Source organism: Mesocricetus auratus, unplaced genomic scaffold (genome assembly GCF_017639785.1).
Source record: "Mesocricetus auratus isolate SY011 unplaced genomic scaffold, BCM_Maur_2.0 Super-Scaffold_100007, whole genome shotgun sequence".
In the NCBI taxonomy this organism is placed as follows: Eukaryota; Metazoa; Chordata; class Mammalia; order Rodentia; family Cricetidae; genus Mesocricetus; species Mesocricetus auratus.
The window spans coordinates 8,686,025-8,701,795 of record NW_024429191.1 but is presented as its reverse complement, the minus strand read 5'-3'; the positions used below and the strand labels follow the sequence as shown (position 1 = coordinate 8,701,795).

General features: G+C 51.3%; 2 protein-coding genes across 2 annotated transcripts; both read left to right on the top strand.

Annotated features, from left to right (window-relative positions):
* Positions 1-5,318: 5,318 nt before the first annotated feature.
* LOC101839764 (serine protease 41) lies at positions 5,319-11,480 on the top strand. The gene is made up of 7 exons (XM_005081741.2): positions 5,319-5,385; positions 5,471-5,497; positions 5,582-5,614; positions 5,824-5,992; positions 6,778-7,058; positions 10,591-10,748; positions 11,106-11,480. Exons 1-7 carry the CDS (start codon positions 5,319-5,321, stop codon positions 11,331-11,333), a joined length of 963 nt encoding a protein of 320 aa, XP_005081798.1. The 3' UTR covers positions 11,334-11,480.
* A 1,320-nt stretch (positions 11,481-12,800) lies between these two features.
* Positions 12,801-15,282, top strand: Prss33 (serine protease 33). The gene is made up of 6 exons (XM_005081639.3): positions 12,801-12,905; positions 13,274-13,297; positions 13,412-13,574; positions 13,699-13,970; positions 14,206-14,375; positions 14,557-15,282. The coding sequence occupies exons 1-6, from the start codon at positions 12,860-12,862 to the stop codon at positions 14,713-14,715; spliced, it is 834 nt and encodes a 277-aa protein (XP_005081696.1). The 5' UTR covers positions 12,801-12,859; the 3' UTR covers positions 14,716-15,282.
* Positions 15,283-15,771: the final 489 nt, after the last annotated feature.

Sequence of the window (15,771 nt, the reverse complement as noted above, 5' to 3'; positions counted from 1 at the left end):
TCTCTCCTTTCCAGCCATGTCCATCATGTTACTGTGGGAAAAATCAACACAGAGATGGACTTATTCCTCTTCACACCTCACCACCCCGGTCACTTCCCCTGACACAGACGGAATTCATCAACCCACTTCCAAAAGGCCCCTTTTAGGAGATGGGGATTCTAGACCCTGTCACCTATTCAGGTTTCTCAAACCCTTTATATTACTTTAGCACTCTTTTTCCTAAAGTTCATTCACTTTTATGCATGAGTGTTTTATGTATGTATAAGCACTGTCTCTGTGCCTGGTGCCTATGGAGGCCAGAAGACGGTGCCAGATGCTCTGTAACTAGAGGTACAGAGGGTTGTGAGCTCCCTGCCCAATACTGAAAGTCAAACCCTGCTTCTCTGCAAACACTTTTTGTTGTGAAAAAAAAAAGTGTGTCTGTGTGTCTGTGTGTGTGTATGTGTGTGCCTGTGTATATATTTGAATATGCATGTGTCATGCATATATGTGTATGAGTAAGGGTGCATGTGAATTGCACACATGTATGGAGGCCAGAGGTTGGCATTGTGTGTTTTCCTCAATTACTCTCCTTGTTAGTTTTTGAGATAAGTTTCCTCAGTGTACCTGGAACTCCCTGATTTGGCTAAACTGGCTGACCAGCAAGCCCCAGGGATCTTCCTGTCTTGATTCCAGACATATGCCATTATACCCAGCTTCTTTCGTGGATGCTGGGGATCTATATTTGCCAGGGTTCTCCAGAGGAACAGAACTGATGGAATGAATGTCGTGTTAGAGGGTATTTACTAGAATGGCTTACAGGAGCCGGGCAGTGGTGGCGCACGCCTTTAATCCCAGCACTCGGGAGGCAGAGGCAGGTGGATCTCTGTGAGTTCGAGGCCGGGCTGGGCCGACAGCCTCCAAAACAATATAGAGAAACCCTGTCTCGTAAAAACCAAAAAAAAAAAAAAAAAAAAAAAAAAGGCTTACAGACTGTGGTCTGTCTAGCCCAACAACTGCTGTCTCTCAAAAGAAAGGTCAAGAGCCCAGTTGTTCAGTCATTGAGGAGGGATGACACAGCTGCTCTTCAGTCTATGTTGGTACCCTGAAGAAGTAGGTTCTAATATCAGCAAAGGAGTTCATCAGATCAGGATGAACATGCCTCAGAGGGAGACCCCAAGCAAGCAAAAAGCAAAAGCTTTCTTCCTCCATATCCTTTTATGTGGGACAGAGAATGTGGAACCCTAATTTTGGGTCCCATTTCAAATGATCAAGGCGCTTGGGTTTAAGTTAATCCCAAATGTAATCAAGCTGACAACCAATTTTAGCCATCACTGTGCTGACTGAGCCATCTCCCCAGGCCCTGTTGTGGGAAATATGTATTAAACAATGACGTAGTGATAGAGAGACCCCAGCCCTATCTCCTGACTTGAACACAGATGGATGCAAATGCAGAGCTGTGTTCCATGGTCTTCTCTCATGACCTCACCCTTTTCAACTATTTGCTCCAGCATCTCAGCTCAACACCACTCACCTCTGCTTCTCCGAAAGCTTCTTTCTTTAGCTAGGTCTGTTTTACCATTCATCCCTTCTGCTAAAATGCTTTGACCAGAAGTTATAGTTTACATTTCTATGTGCACCCTTATTCTCTCATTGCTCTGTTCCCACATAATTCTCGTTCAATGTACACAAACACCTCTCAAGTCTTTCTAAGGGGAGCAGACAGTAGTAGCACACGCCTTTAATTCCAGTACTCACATGCAGGATTGACTCTTCAACAGAAGAGATAGAAGTATAACCTCTTCTGCCCAGAAGGCTGGAAATGGATATGACTAACAGCCTAGATGACCCCTGAAGGGATAGGCCATACCTGGCTCCCCCAGCAGGGGATCCCACAAGCAGGACTGGAAATAGTTAATAGCCTGTGCTGTCTGTGCTATGTGATGCCTGAGACCACACCAGATCTTCCCCAGACCCTTAAGGTGGCACGTGTAGACTGTCTCTAGAACACATCTCCATGGAAAAAGTGACGTGTACTTTGAGAAGAGTTTTATCTAATTATGCTTCCTTGTGCGCAGGGGGTTGTGTTTCAGCAGGAAACCTTTTCCCAAATTGTACTGATTTAAATATGACTACAGGCCGGGCGGTGGTGGCGCAAGTCTTTAATCCCAGCACACGGGAGGCAGAGACAGGTGAATCTCTGTGAGTTCAAGGCCAGCCTGGTCTACAGAGTTCCAAGACAGCCTCCAAAACAATACAGAGAAACCCTGTCTCGAAAAACCAAAAGAAAAAAGAAAAAAATTAAATAGCCTACAATAGACTGCCCAGTGTCAGACTCTAGAAGTTTGAACCAACACCAGCTGCTGAGTTTTGTTGAACTAGATTTCCTTCTCGCCTCTCTCAGATTGTGGCTCTCTTGGTCCTCATGTTTGCAGAGGCCCTCACACCTGTGATTAAAAAAAAGTCCTGACAAAAGTAACTTAGGAGTGCCTGAAAGATGGCAAGAGAGCAAAGACACTTCCCACCAAGGCTGGCAGTGCACATTCAGTCCTCGGGACCCACATGCTGGAAGGAAAGAACCAACTCCTGGAAGTTGTTCTTCGAGCTCAACACTAGTGCTGTGGCACTAAGCATGGGCGCACACACACACACACAGACACACTCACACAGACACACACACTCACACAACCACATTCACAACCACACACACAACCACACTCACACACACATGCACACACAGACACACACACTCACACACACACAACCACACTCACACACACATGCACACACAGAGACACACACACTCACACACACACACACAACCACACTCATACACACATGCACACACAGAGACACACACACTCACACACACACACAACCACACTCATACACACATGCACATACAGAGACACACACACACTCACACACACACACAGAGACACGCACACACAAATAAATATAAATAAATGTAATTTAGGATCTGGAGTGATGGCTCAGCAGTTAGGAGTGCTTGCTGCTCTTTCAAAAGATCAGAGACTGATTTCCAGAAGCCACATCAGACAACTCAAAACCAACTATGACTTCAGTTCCAGGGGATACAAGGTCCTCTTCTGCACTCAAGCACACACACACCACACATATCACACACACCATCTACATACACACAACACACAACTGATATACCATACACATCACACAACACACACACACATAAATCTAAATAAATCTTTTTTAAAAATTTAGAAGCTAGGCACCATCCTGGTCTACAGAGCAAGTTCCAGGACAGCCTCCAAAACCACAGAGAAACCCTTTTTTTTTTTTTTTTTTTTTTTTTTGGTTTTACAAGACAGGGTTTCTCTGTATTGTTTTGGAGGCTGTCGGTCCAGCCTGGCCTCGAACTCACAGAGATCCGCCTGCCTCTGCCTCTCGAGTGGGATTAAAGGCGTGTGCCACCACCGCCCGGCTGAGAAACCCTATCTTGAAAAAAAATTAATTAGGTCAGGAGTGGGTGGCACACACCTTTATTCGCAGAACTTGGGAGCAGAGGCAGGCCATTCTCTGAGTTCAAGGCCAACCTGGCCTAGATAGTGAGTTCTGGGGCCATGTAAAGTAAATACGTAAATAAATAAATAAGGGGAGAAAGGATTTATTTTGACTCATAGTTCCAGGCTATACCCCATCACTGCAAGGCAATCACAGGGACAAGAGCTCAGGACAGCAGCTCACGCTGCATCCTGGTCAAGAAGCTGAGAGAAACTTATGCTAGCCCCTCCCCTCCTGTGCGTTCAGCTCGGGGTCCAGGCCCCGCATCAGTGCTACCCACCCTAGGGTAGGTGTTCTGGATAGCCTTTGTCAATTTGACACGAATTAGGTCACCTGGAAGGAGAGACGCTCGCCTGAGGAACTGCCATCATCAGATGGGCCTGTGGCATTTTCTTGATGTTGCTATGGAAGGGCCAGGCCCACTGTGGGCGGCGTCACCCCTGGACGGGTGGTCCTGGGGCGTATAGGAAATCAGGCGAGCGAGCCAGGAAAGAAGCACCACCACCCCTCACGGCCTCGGCCTCGGCTCCTGCCTCCAGACTTCTGCTTTGGCCCCCGTTGATGGAGGGCTGTAACCCGTAAGCCAAGCAAACCCTTCCCTCCCCAGGTCACTTTTGGTCACGGTGTTTATCACAGCAACAGAACGCACACTGTGGCAGAAGCCTTCCCACGGGCCAACCCGATCTCAATAACCCTCACTGAGACTCCCTTCTTCACGATTTCAGATCCTGCCAAGCTAACGACTAAAATTAACTATCGCAGTTATTTTTGCTCCTCCCCACGGTGCCGGAGACCAAACCCAGGACCCCGGAGCAGCAAAGCAAGCATTTTACCACGGAGCGACAGCTCCTGCCCTCACTTCCGCCATCCTTCTGAAGGACGTGCAGTTCTTGGGCAGGTCTTCGCGCTTGGGCGTTGTGCAGTACTGGGTTAACTTCGTGTGTCCTTACTGGGAGAAGGAAGTGTGGTTCATTAGTCTGGGCTGGTAAGGAAATCTGGAAGCCTGATGGTGGCAAGTGACCTTTATTACACAAAGCTTGGCCTGAATATACTGACTCTGCCGAGTGTTGTGGGGCCAGAGGGCTTTGGTATGGATGTCCAGCTGGCTGGGCATTCAGAGCTGATAACTGATGAGCCAGCATGTTTATGTTGGCCCTGCCGCGCCCCTACACAAGAAGTAGGAGCTTCTGGCGGTCCCCATGTAGTGTGTAGGACTTACTCCATGGCAGCTGGCCTTGTCTAAAATCGGGCCAGCCTTTGTTGAGTACATTCAGCAAAAAGCCATCACTTCTTTTTTTTTTTTTTTTTTTTTTTTTGGTTTTTTGAGACAGGGTTTCTCTGTATTGTTTTGGACCATGTCCTGGAACTCGCTCTGTAGACCAGGCTGGTCTCGAACTCACAGAGATCCGCATGCCTCTGCCTCCCTAGTGCTGGGATTAAAAGCGTGCGCCACCAACGCCCAGCTAAGCCATCACCTCTAACAACACGTGACACATTGCTAGCCTTCAAGCCAGTGTACCCTGAGGCCTGCTCATGAGTTTTCCTAGGGGTGCTGGATGCCTCCTCTTGTGGTGTGCTCTCTGTAGGACCAAGGCCCTGGCCCTCAGCCAGCACCCCGGGCTCAGACGAGAAAAGGATGGTTGTGGGTCACTGGCTGGGGCACTACATGAAAGTGTCACGGAACCCATCAGGGGTCAGGCTTGGAGAAGGTAGGCAAGCAAGACTCCCACGCTGCTGCTCCTCCCGTAGGGGGCGCCACTGAGCCTGGAGCAGCTCCCGGCGGCGGAGAGGCGGCCATGGGTGTGCAGGGCGGGTTGCCGCTAGTGGTGGTGCTGCTGGTGTGCGTGGTGCTGGGGAAACCTGGTGAGCTAAGAAGATGCATCCACCTGGACTGGGGAGGATGGGGAGCGCGGAGGTCCACTGAGGCTTACCTTCTCGCCCCACCCAGGATCACGTGAAGAAAGCCAGGCGTCAGGTGAGGAAATGTAACCCTGCGCGGAACACCTACACAGGCCGAGCGCACAGAGGCCGCCTCATCGTTTCCTCTTCTCCGCCACAGGTCTCAAGAACTCCACGAGGAAGCTCCTCTCAAGTGACTGATGGGCTGCGTCGGGAGGGCTGGGCGTCTGCAAACCACAAGGGTTGCTTCCAGCGGCATCTCCTGGCTCTCCTGCAGGACCCCCAGGATACCGGAGGAGGGGGTGATAGGTTGCGCCGTTCTCCCCAGCCCCTGCCCCACACGTGTACCCTGGGGACGCTCCGGGCCTGCCTCAGCCACTCAACCAGGTTTCTCTGTCCTAGTGCCGTGTGGCCGCCGGAATGACATCCGGCCACTGATAGTGGGCGGCACAGAGTCCGTGCCAGGGCGCTGGCCGTGGCAGGCCAGCCTGCGCGTGAAGAAGTCCCACCGCTGTGCAGGGAGCCTTCTCAGCCGCCGATGGGTGCTCACTGCCGCACACTGCTTCAGACAGTGAGTCTGGGGTGGCGGGGCCTGGATAGGGTGATCTTGAACTCGCCTCCTGATATCCTGAGCTCCAAGTTGAGCGGCAGCTGGTTACAACCAACCTTCCTCATTGCCCTGATTCTTCCAGAGCCTTTACTGAAACATTCCTATGTGGGTGTGGGTATGCTCGTTTGTGCTCACCGACCCCAACCAAAACACATCAGCAAGGTGCAGGCCTCATTTCACCTCCCCTTGGAGGAGGAGGCAGACGTTAGGCCCACGCCAAGGTTGGTTTTTTGTGAGGTGGTACGGCCCAGGTTGGCCTTGAACTTCATACATAGCTGAGGATGATTAGCTTGCCTGTACCTCCTGGCCTGCTGGGATTACAGGCATGCACCACCATGCCTGGGCTGTACAATGCTGGAGACTGAGCATAACAAGGAAGCGCTCTGTCAGCTGAGTTACAGCCTCCATACCAGTGTTGACTCTGTTCTTTTCGGGCCCCATAGCAACCTCTCCATCTTCTGAGTCCTCTTTGGATGGCACAGGCAGTGTCCTTAGGAACTGATGAGACCACTGCAGGCAATAGTCTTCCAGATCCTCTGAGTGCCCAGGAGCAGGGAGTCTGGTTGTGGCCTGTTTAGACTCTGTTCCTACAAGGAGTCTTTGACCCAAGAGAAAGATTTGGTAATGATTGAGGATGAGAAATAAGGACTATTGGCCCTGTGGTGTCACCTCATACAGGGGTCCCGCGGGCTCTGGTGGCCAGCACACCCTCCCAGGGGCCTGATGACTTTCTTCCTCCTTGCAAGGTACACTGACCCAGAAAAGTGGACAGTCCAGCTTGGACAGCTTACTTCCAAGCCATCCCTCTGGAACAGGAAGGCCTATTCTGGCCGGTACAGGGTAAAGGACATCATTGTAAAATCCAAAGACCCAATGAACTTCCATGACCTAGCCCTGCTGAGGCTGGCCTCCTCGGTCACCTATAACAAGTACATCCAGCCCATCTGTGTCCAGCCCTCCACCTTCAAGTTCCAGCACTGGCCCAGCTGCTGGGTGACTGGCTGGGGAGTCCTTCAGGAGACTATGAGTGAGACTAGGGACAACAGGGGTGGGTGGGTGTCTTCCTTCAGTGTTTCAGCCACCGCAGGCCCCAAAGCCCTTCTCGGGCCTCTGGAGCCTGCGAGCCTCCTCCTGCCTGCCTGCCGGCTCTCCATTCTCCTCCCCTCATGCTCCCCTCCTTGTTCCCACCTGCCAGGAGCAGCCTTCTCTTCTAGACATGCAAGACAGGGACTCCTACCAGGCTTTTAGTCCCCAGCCAGCCTGGATGGGGACTCAAGGCCTTCTAGGGAAAGTCTCCTTTACGTTGAGATTTCCTTTACAACCCCCAAGTATGGAAGAGCTCCACAGAGCTGAAGTGTGTGGCGGTTCAGTGGTCAGCAGCATAGTCACAAAGTTGTGAAACTCTTACCCTTGTCACTCATCTGAGTCCTAACTGGGTGACCCTTCAACACTTTAGCTTCCAAGATCAGGTACGTTCAGAGTTGTGAGGTCATAGACCGTCACCACTCTTAATTACAAAATGTTCATCATTTCAAAGAGAAAGCCTGCCAGCCTGATCAATAGCGCTAGTTCTATGACATCCAAAGCTACACAAAGAAACCCTGTCTCGGGGAGAGCCTCAGGAGGCATGGTGGTATAATCTCAGCACTTAGGAATTGAAGGCAGGAAGGTCAGGAGTTCAAGTCTATCCTTGACTCCATATCCTGGACTACATAGCAAGTTTCAGACCAACCTACACTACAGGACTACATGTAACCTTGTCTCAAAAAAAAAAAGGAGGGGGGGACCTCTGTCACTTCTTTCCATCTTCTCATTTCCCTAGATTCTGTAGCCCCTGGCAGCCCAGACTTGTTTTCTGTCTCTGCATTTGCTGGCTCTGGATACAGAAGATGGCCTTTTCTGTTGGGGTCCATCATGAAATTAGTGTCTTCATGTTGCCCCCCTGTGGCATTTGTGGGAATTGCGTCTCTCTTTTTAAGTTCTAATTCACATACCCTTAAGGAACCTCCTAAAGAATATACCCCATTTAGTGTGTTCACAATACCGTTCAGCCAGGGATCTTTATTTCCACCCAGCTTTTACTCCTCCTTAGCCCCTCCCTACAGCCCCTGATATCCACAACCCAGCCTTCTGAGCGTGCAGCCATCATTTTCAGATACTGCACATAGATGGAACACAGTTTGCGGTCCTGTGAGTCTGGCTTCTTTCACATACCATCCCGTCTTTAAAATTCACTTTTTTCTTTCCAGCTTGAATGCCTTTTACTCTGTGTTATTATATGTGTGTTGTATTTGTCTGTGTGTGTGTGAGAGAGAGAGAGAGACAGAGAGAGAGAGAGCAATTTACAAAAGGAGTTTGCTCTCTTCTGTTCTATGCTTCTATTAAGTGGGTCCTGGGAATTGAATCTTTTTCTTTCTTGTTTTGTTTTTTGTGTAGGGTAGTGAGTAGCCCAAGTTGATCCTAAACTTTCCACTTACTAGCAGAGAACGGCTTTGAACTTCTGATGGTCCGACCTGATCCCTACTGAGTTCTGGGATTACAGACATGCTATCACACACCCTGTAGGGGGGCGGGTGGAATTAGAATTGGGGCGGGGAGGCTCCATGGTTTCTGAACAACAAACTAACTTTTGGTCTTGTTGAAGTCCCCTTGAACTGATAACTCCCTTCTCTCTTAGCAGTCTTCCTCTCAGACAAGGGCTCTCTTGCCGGGCGGTGGTGGCGCACGCCTTTAATCCCAGCACTCAGGAGGCAGAGGCAGGCGGATCTCTGTGAGTTCGAGGCCAGCCTGGTCTATAGAGCTAGTTCCAGGACAGCCTCCAAAGCCGCAGAGAAACCCTGTCTCGAAAAACCACAAAAAAAAAAAAAAAAGAAAAGAAAAAAAACAAAGACAAAGGCTCTCACTAGCCTGGTGCTCATCACACAGGAGAGTCACAGGGAAGCCAGCCCAGGGTCCCGCCTCCAGTACCTTGTCTCTCATAGTTTGTTTATAACTTGTCTGTCTCTGAGCGGATTTCTCTGCACTTGTCCTCCTTCACCTTTCACCAGCTTGGGGAATGTTTTAATTTTTATTTAGTGTGTGTGTGGGAGAGGGAGAGAGAGTTTTGTGTACGTGTACACACCCTATGGTACACACACATGGAGATCGGGGTTCTGAAGCAGTATGTATTGTTCTTCTTCCCTTTCTTTCTTTTTTTTTTTTTTTTTTTTTTTTGAGACAGGGTTTCTCTATGATGTTTTGGAGACTGTCCTGGAACCCGCTCTGTAGACCAGGCTGGTCTCGAACTCACAGAGATCCACTTGCCTCTGCCTCCCGAGTGCTGGGATTAAAGGTGTGCACCACCAATGCCCGGCTCTTTTTTTTTTTTTTTTAATTTGACACAAGCTTTCTCTGTGTAGCCCTGGCTGTCCAGGAACTCACTCTGTAGACCAGGCTGGCCTCAAACTCAGATCCACCTGCCTCTACCTCCTAAGTACTGGGATAAAGTTGTGTGCCACCACCACCTGGCTTATTTTTCTGTTTCTACTGTAGCATGGTGTACCGGAGGCTGGTGGCCCTTACATTTCTGGGCAATTCTCCTGTCTCTGCCTCCCATCTTTTTTGTTTGTTTGTTTGTTTGTTTTTCAAGACACGGTTTCTCTGTGGCTTTGGAAGCTGTCCTGGAACTAGCTCTGTAGACCAGGCTGGCCTCGAACTCACAGAGATTCGCCTGCCTCTGCCTCCTGAGTGCTGGAATTAAAGGTGTACGCCACCACCGCCCGGCTCTGCCTCCCATCTTGAAGTAGGGTGCTGAGATGACGGATACACAGTTCCACACCCCACACATTCACATAGATTCTGTAGACTGAGCACAGTGATCGGGCTTCTGTGGGGATTGAACTCAGGCTGTCAGGCTTACACTGTGTGTGCTTTTACCTATGAGCCATCCTATTGGCCCTAGGAATATTTCTTAAGCATTTATGTGTATGTATGTGTACCTGAGTTTGGGGGGTTCAAAAGAGGCACCAGATTCCCTGGAAATAGAGTTACAGACAGCTATGACTTTCCATGTGGATTCTGGGAACTGAATCAGAGTCCTTTGCAAGAGCAGTAAGTGCTCTTAACAGCTTTCCAGCCCCAAACCTGGAAATATTTTTAAGACAATGTTTTGCTTTGTATTTTAGGCTGGCCTAAAGCTCACAGTCCTGCCACCTCAATGCTGAAATCCTAGGCATGTGCTACCAAGCCTGTGGATTTGGGGATTTCTATCTTGGATCCTGTATTCCCAAACTCTCTCAGCATCCCTAGCTCCTTTGTCTGTGCTTAGACAAAGGAATCTGTCCACTTGACCACTCAGGAGCTGGTCCTTCTGGTGCAGAAACAGAGGGACCAGGACTCAGGCAAACTTCTGGTTATCTGCATATCTACCTATTGGTTCCTTCTGTCATACTGGATTGTCTGTGGTGTGGGGTGATCAGTAGGGGACACCACTGCCATGGAAGGTGTGTCCTCCCTACTGGTCCTGCCTTAGAGAGTAGACGAGACCCTAATACGATGCTCTGTCTCTGTCCTACTCCCAGAACCTCTGCCACCACCCTACCACCTCCGGGAAGTACAGGTCACCATCCTAAACAACAGCAGGTGCCATGAACTGTTCAGGATACCCTCTCTTCACCCCTTCATCAGCAGTGACATGTTTTGTGCTGGTGCCGAGGACGGCAGTGCAGACACCTGTAGTGTGAGTATACCTGCCCTTCTGAGGAAGCCCACTCTGCCTCACCCAAGGCCCGAGGGCTCTCTCCGTGTCTGCTATCAACCCGTCCTCAGGGATCATACACGAGAAATCACTTACAGCCCTCAATTACACAACCGAAAAACATAACTCTCTACCTCCACTTCTGATATTTTTCTCCATCCCTGAGACCCTCAGAGGTAGAAACCATGGCCCTACTTTCCTGATGAAGGAGCTGAGGCTCTGTGTTGCCAGGGGGAGAAGTAGGATCCTCACCCAGTCTTCCACCCCACAGGGGTGCCCCTGTGGCCTCTTCCCCAGCCCCACCCACAGGCTCTCAGGTTCACTCATGCTGCTCCTCAGGGTGACTCAGGAGGACCCTTGGTCTGCAATGTGGACGGTCTCTGGTATCAGATTGGAATCGTGAGCTGGGGAGTAGGCTGCGGGCGGCCCAAGCTGCCTGGCCTCTACACCAATGTGAGCCAGCACTACAGCTGGATCCAGAGCGTGATGAGCCTCAGCAGTACATGCAGGCCTGACCTGGTGCTGCTACTGCTGTCCCTCACTCTGCCCCAGGCCCCCCGGCTCTGAGACCCAGCTGAGCCTCTGAAGCTGCGGCTTCGGGGTCAAAGCATCAGCTCCTCCCAGTCCCAGGACACTCAGTATTGGGCAGGGACGTCCTGCTTGACCAGGCTCTCGTTGCCTCCCATCTCCTTTACCAATAAAGTCTTGAGCATACCTGAGTTGCACCTTGCAGAACATTATGGAGACTGTGTGACTTCCTGGACACGTCACTGCTCACCTGGAGCAGCCCAGCCGGGGGACCATGATAGCTGGTCTAGGTTCTGGTTGCAGACTGCAGACCTGCCAGTGGTCTGTCAAGTCCCTCCGGAGCCCTGCTCATGTGAAACTGAGCTTCCTGACTATGTGCACAACAGATAGACCAGCTGGAACTCACAAAGATCCTCTGCCTCTGCCTCCCGCCCCCCCCCCCATATATGTGATTTTGAGTGGCTCCTGAAACTACAAAAAAATTTCCTAAGGAACTTTTTCTTTTTTGCCTCTTTTGATTATTATTATTATTTTATTTGCTTGTTTGTGGGTTTTTTTTTTTAAGCAGGGTTTCTCTGTGTGACCCTGGCCATCCTGGAACTTACTCTGTAGACCAGGCTGGCCTCAAACTCAGCTCTGCCTTCCTCTGCCTCCCGAGTGCCAGGAGTAAAGGTGTGCATCACCACCACCGAGCTCATTTGTTAATATGTATGAGTGTTTTGCCAAATTTGGAACTGGTCATTCTCTACTCCAGGTTCATACAGACCTGGGACCCAGAAGGGACTGGCCAGGTTGAGTTTGGTGTGTAGTCAGCTGCAGGCCTGAGATCTAGGGTGTGGTTCTGGGGTCTGAGCTGTCATGTGGGGCCCCTGGCCTGGTTGAGCTGGGATTACTGAGCAGAACAATAGAGCTCAGAAGCCCCAGCGAGCAGGTCCACAAGGCTTCGGGATCAGGTTTAGAGATGAGCTGCCAAGGATCCTCTGGAGCTTCCTGGCCTGACCGCAGCTCCCCCACCCCCCACGCCACCCCACTTCTCAGCACCTGGTGTCCTTTTCCTGCACCTCTTAAGTTCTTCTCAAAGCATCTTTGTTTGAGGCTCTTCAGGTGCAGCCGCAGCCCCGCCTTGGCCTTGCTAATTACCTGGGCTTCCACCTCCTCTGACTTTTAAGCCCCCATGCCCTCCCCTGGTTCCAGTCACCAGAGAAGACACCAGGCTTCAAGGGTGAGAGCTGGGTCCAAGGGCTTCGAGGAAATGAAAGATGGGGTCCGGAGGGTGAGGTTCCAGGGTTCCTCCTGAGGCCTAAAGTGCCTGATCTCAGAGGTTGGGCATGCTTGGTCAGAGTTGGTCACATGGAGCCTGCACCTAGAGGTGTAGAGTCTGGGTGGCAGGGTTAGGTCCAGGGTCAAGCCGAAACTAATGGCAGACAGAACTGCCACAGAGGTACAGGGTGGAGTTGGATGTGTCCCCTAGCCTAGAATATTCCCTTCTGCTCCCTGCCCCCTCCAGACCAAAGGCCAAGCCCTGAGTAACGTTACCTGTACCCAGGCCAGCCTTGAAGATTAGAATGAGGGGTGCTTCCCACCTCCAGATCCTGTTCCTGTTGTTGCTAGGTGAGTGGGGCAAGGGTTAGGGGTGTTGCAGCAGAGACTTTAGCTGCAAGTTGCCGACCTCACCTCTCCCCAAGCCTGGTGCCTCTAGAGCACCGTGGGGCATTCTGATCTTCATTCCAAGGCATGGAGTCTTTCTGGCACTGACCTTGGGTTCTTCAAATCTGAGTATGCTGTATGTATATAGTGCCTAGTGCCCACCTCCAGCCTCCCAGTGCTTTGGGGAGGGCGATGGAGGCTACCAATGGCACAGAAGCTTGGCATGAGGTCAGTGTAACAAATATGTTCCACCTCCTACCTAATCTCTGACCCAGGCTCTATTACCTTGCACCAAATCCCTAATCTAGTCCCTTGCCTGCTTCCTCCTACAGGAGCCAGAATGCAGAGGTGTGCAGGTAAGGAAGTCTGGGAACTACCTCCTCCCCAGCTTGGGCCTGTCCCCCTTCCCATACCTACTTCCCAGGTCCCAAGTCCCAGCCAACCCTCACTGCCCAGTTGTCCTGTCACAGCTTGTGGGCAGCCACGCATGTCCAGCCGAATCGTGGGGGGCCGGGATGCTGGAGATGGAGAATGGCCATGGCAGACAAGCATTCAGCACCGGGGAGCCCATGTGTGCGGAGGGTCCCTCATTGCACCCCAGTGGGTGCTGACAGCAGCCCACTGCTTCCCCAGGTCAGCTCTCACTCCCTATTCCAGCTCCAGAAAGAAAAAAAAAAAGCCTGAGGGAAAGCGAGGGTGATACCTGGGTTGTGTGCTGGCTCCGGATGTTGCCATCAGCCCCATGTCTGTTCTGCAGACGGGTAGTGCCGTCAGAGTACAGTGTGCTCCTAGGAGCACTGAGTCTGGGTGTCACATCATCCCATGAGCTCCTGGTTCCTGTGCTGCGGGTGCTGCTGCCTCCTGATTACTCTGAGGATGAGGCCCGTGGTGACCTGGCACTGCTGCGGCTTCGTCACCCGGTGTCCCTGAGTGCCCGAATCCAGCCTGTCTGCCTGCCTGCACCAGGATCCCATCCACCACCAGGGTCTCCATGTTGGGTCACTGGCTGGGGCAGCCTCAGCCCAGGAGGTAAAATACATAGTCAGGCTATGGGGACTTGGGGGCATTCTCCTCTGGCTCTGACTGTGAATCCTGGTTTGTCACCATCCCAGTGTAGGACCCCAGCCACACGTGAGTACCCAAACTTCCCTTCCACTCAGACTCAAGGAGTCCTGGTTGGCAAGTCAGACCCTCATCTTATTCCAACTGAGCCCCACTCCAAGCCATGCCTTCTTCTGACTCGGATCTCTTCCTTTTCCCTCAGTGCCACTCCCAGAGGGGCGACCCTTGCAAGGAGTGAGGGTGCCACTGCTGGACTATCGTGCCTGTGACCGCCTCTACCACATGGGTGCCAATGTGCCCCAGGGTGAACGCATAGTGCTACCAGGGAACCTGTGTGCTGGCTACCGCAGGGGCCATAAGGATGCCTGCCAGGTGTGTCTGCTAACCCACATCCTCTGGAATTGGTTCCCCAGCCTCTTACCTCCCTAAAACCTAGGATCCAAGAGGTTGCAGACCCTCAACCTAGAGCCACTACCCCAGGGAACAGGACCTAGGAAAGTGGCCTTGAAAAGCTTTAGGAGAGCTGTGACCTAAGCTCACCTTTTTCCTGCAGGGTGACTCTGGTGGACCCCTGACCTGTCTGGAGTCTGGCCGCTGGGTCCTGGTGGGTGTGGTGAGCTGGGGGAAGGGCTGTGCCCTGCCCAACCGTCCAGGTGTCTATACTAACGTGGCCAAGTATAGGCCCTGGATTCAGGGTCACCTGCGCCTCTGATGCTGGTAGATTCCATAACATGAATCGGGAGCCTCCAACCCCCCCTGTGCTTCTCTTTCTCACCTGAGGCTGAGATGCTAAGAGCCCAGCTGCCCATGCCCTGCCTCTTCTCCTCCTTGAGGCACACCTTCTGTCACTCAGGGATTTTCTGTGAGTCCCTGCAGTTACACTACTGCCCTCTCCTTTTTGCTAGTATTTACTTCTTTCAGCTTTAGCGATGGGTAGACCCGCTGGTGACTCATTTGGCCTGCGTGCCTTTTGTTTCTCCGGAGGAAGTCAGACAGATTTAAAGCGTAAGAGGGACTCAACACCAGAGAGAATCTCTGGATTTGAAAGTTGAGGGGCCAGGCATTGTGAGTAGCCATAAGGCACTGACAGCCAGCAGGACGTCTGCAATCACCAGGAAACACATTCTGCCAACGCTCAGGAGACAGGATACAAATTTCCTCCATCTTCTAATCCCTTAGCTTCATGAGGATGAAGCCTTCAACAGAAAACTCAACTGAGCCACCCAAGTTGTTGATCCACATATTTTTGATTTAATAAATTTGTGTTGTTTTAAGCTGCTACCTTTGTGGCAACTTGTTACATAGAGTCTAACAAAAGGGGTAAACTAAACACAAGGGCTTCATTTATACTAATTTAGAAAAGAAGGGACCAGACCCTCACTCAGCTGCCTGCTTTAGCAGCCATGACAGGTGACAGAAAAGACCTCTGTAGGCCTCTGACACAAGGAAACTCCAGATTCCCCTGGCTTCCCGGAGTCTAGGGCCAAAACTGAACATTCCTTCTGGAGGTTGCTGCGTCAGCTTGCTAGATGGGGTCCCTGTTATGGTTGGATGAACAATCATTAAACCTAGCTTTGTCAGGGACCTCCGGCCATCAACCAGGTACGGCTGCCTCACGTACTCATAAGACATGATTCAACCCTCATAGAAAGTATGTGACTCTTAGCCGGGCGTTGGTGGCGCACGCCTTTAATCCCAGCACTCGGGAGGCAGAGACAGGCGGATCACTGTGAGTTCGAGACCAGCCTGGTCTACCGAGTGAGTTCCA

What these genes read in the sequence shown, in the direction of transcription:
- LOC101839764 (XM_005081741.2), top strand. Translation starts at nt 5,319, where the DNA reads ATGGGTGTGCAGGGCGGGTTGCCGCTAGTGGTGGTGCTGCTGGTGTGC. An exon ending in CACGAGGAAGCTCCTCTCAA is followed by an intron (nt 5,615 to 5,823) that starts GTGACTGATGGG and finishes TCTCTGTCCTAG; the next exon opens with TGCCGTGTGGCCGCCGGAAT. An exon ending in AGTCCTTCAGGAGACTATGA is followed by an intron (nt 7,059 to 10,590) that starts GTGAGACTAGGG and finishes TCCTACTCCCAG; the next exon opens with AACCTCTGCCACCACCCTAC.
- Prss33 (XM_005081639.3), top strand. Translation starts at nt 12,860, where the DNA reads ATGAGGGGTGCTTCCCACCTCCAGATCCTGTTCCTGTTGTTGCTAG. An exon ending in CCTGTTCCTGTTGTTGCTAG is followed by an intron (nt 12,906 to 13,273) that starts GTGAGTGGGGCA and finishes TTCCTCCTACAG; the next exon opens with GAGCCAGAATGCAGAGGTGT. An exon ending in GCAGCCCACTGCTTCCCCAG is followed by an intron (nt 13,575 to 13,698) that starts GTCAGCTCTCAC and finishes TCTGTTCTGCAG; the next exon opens with ACGGGTAGTGCCGTCAGAGT.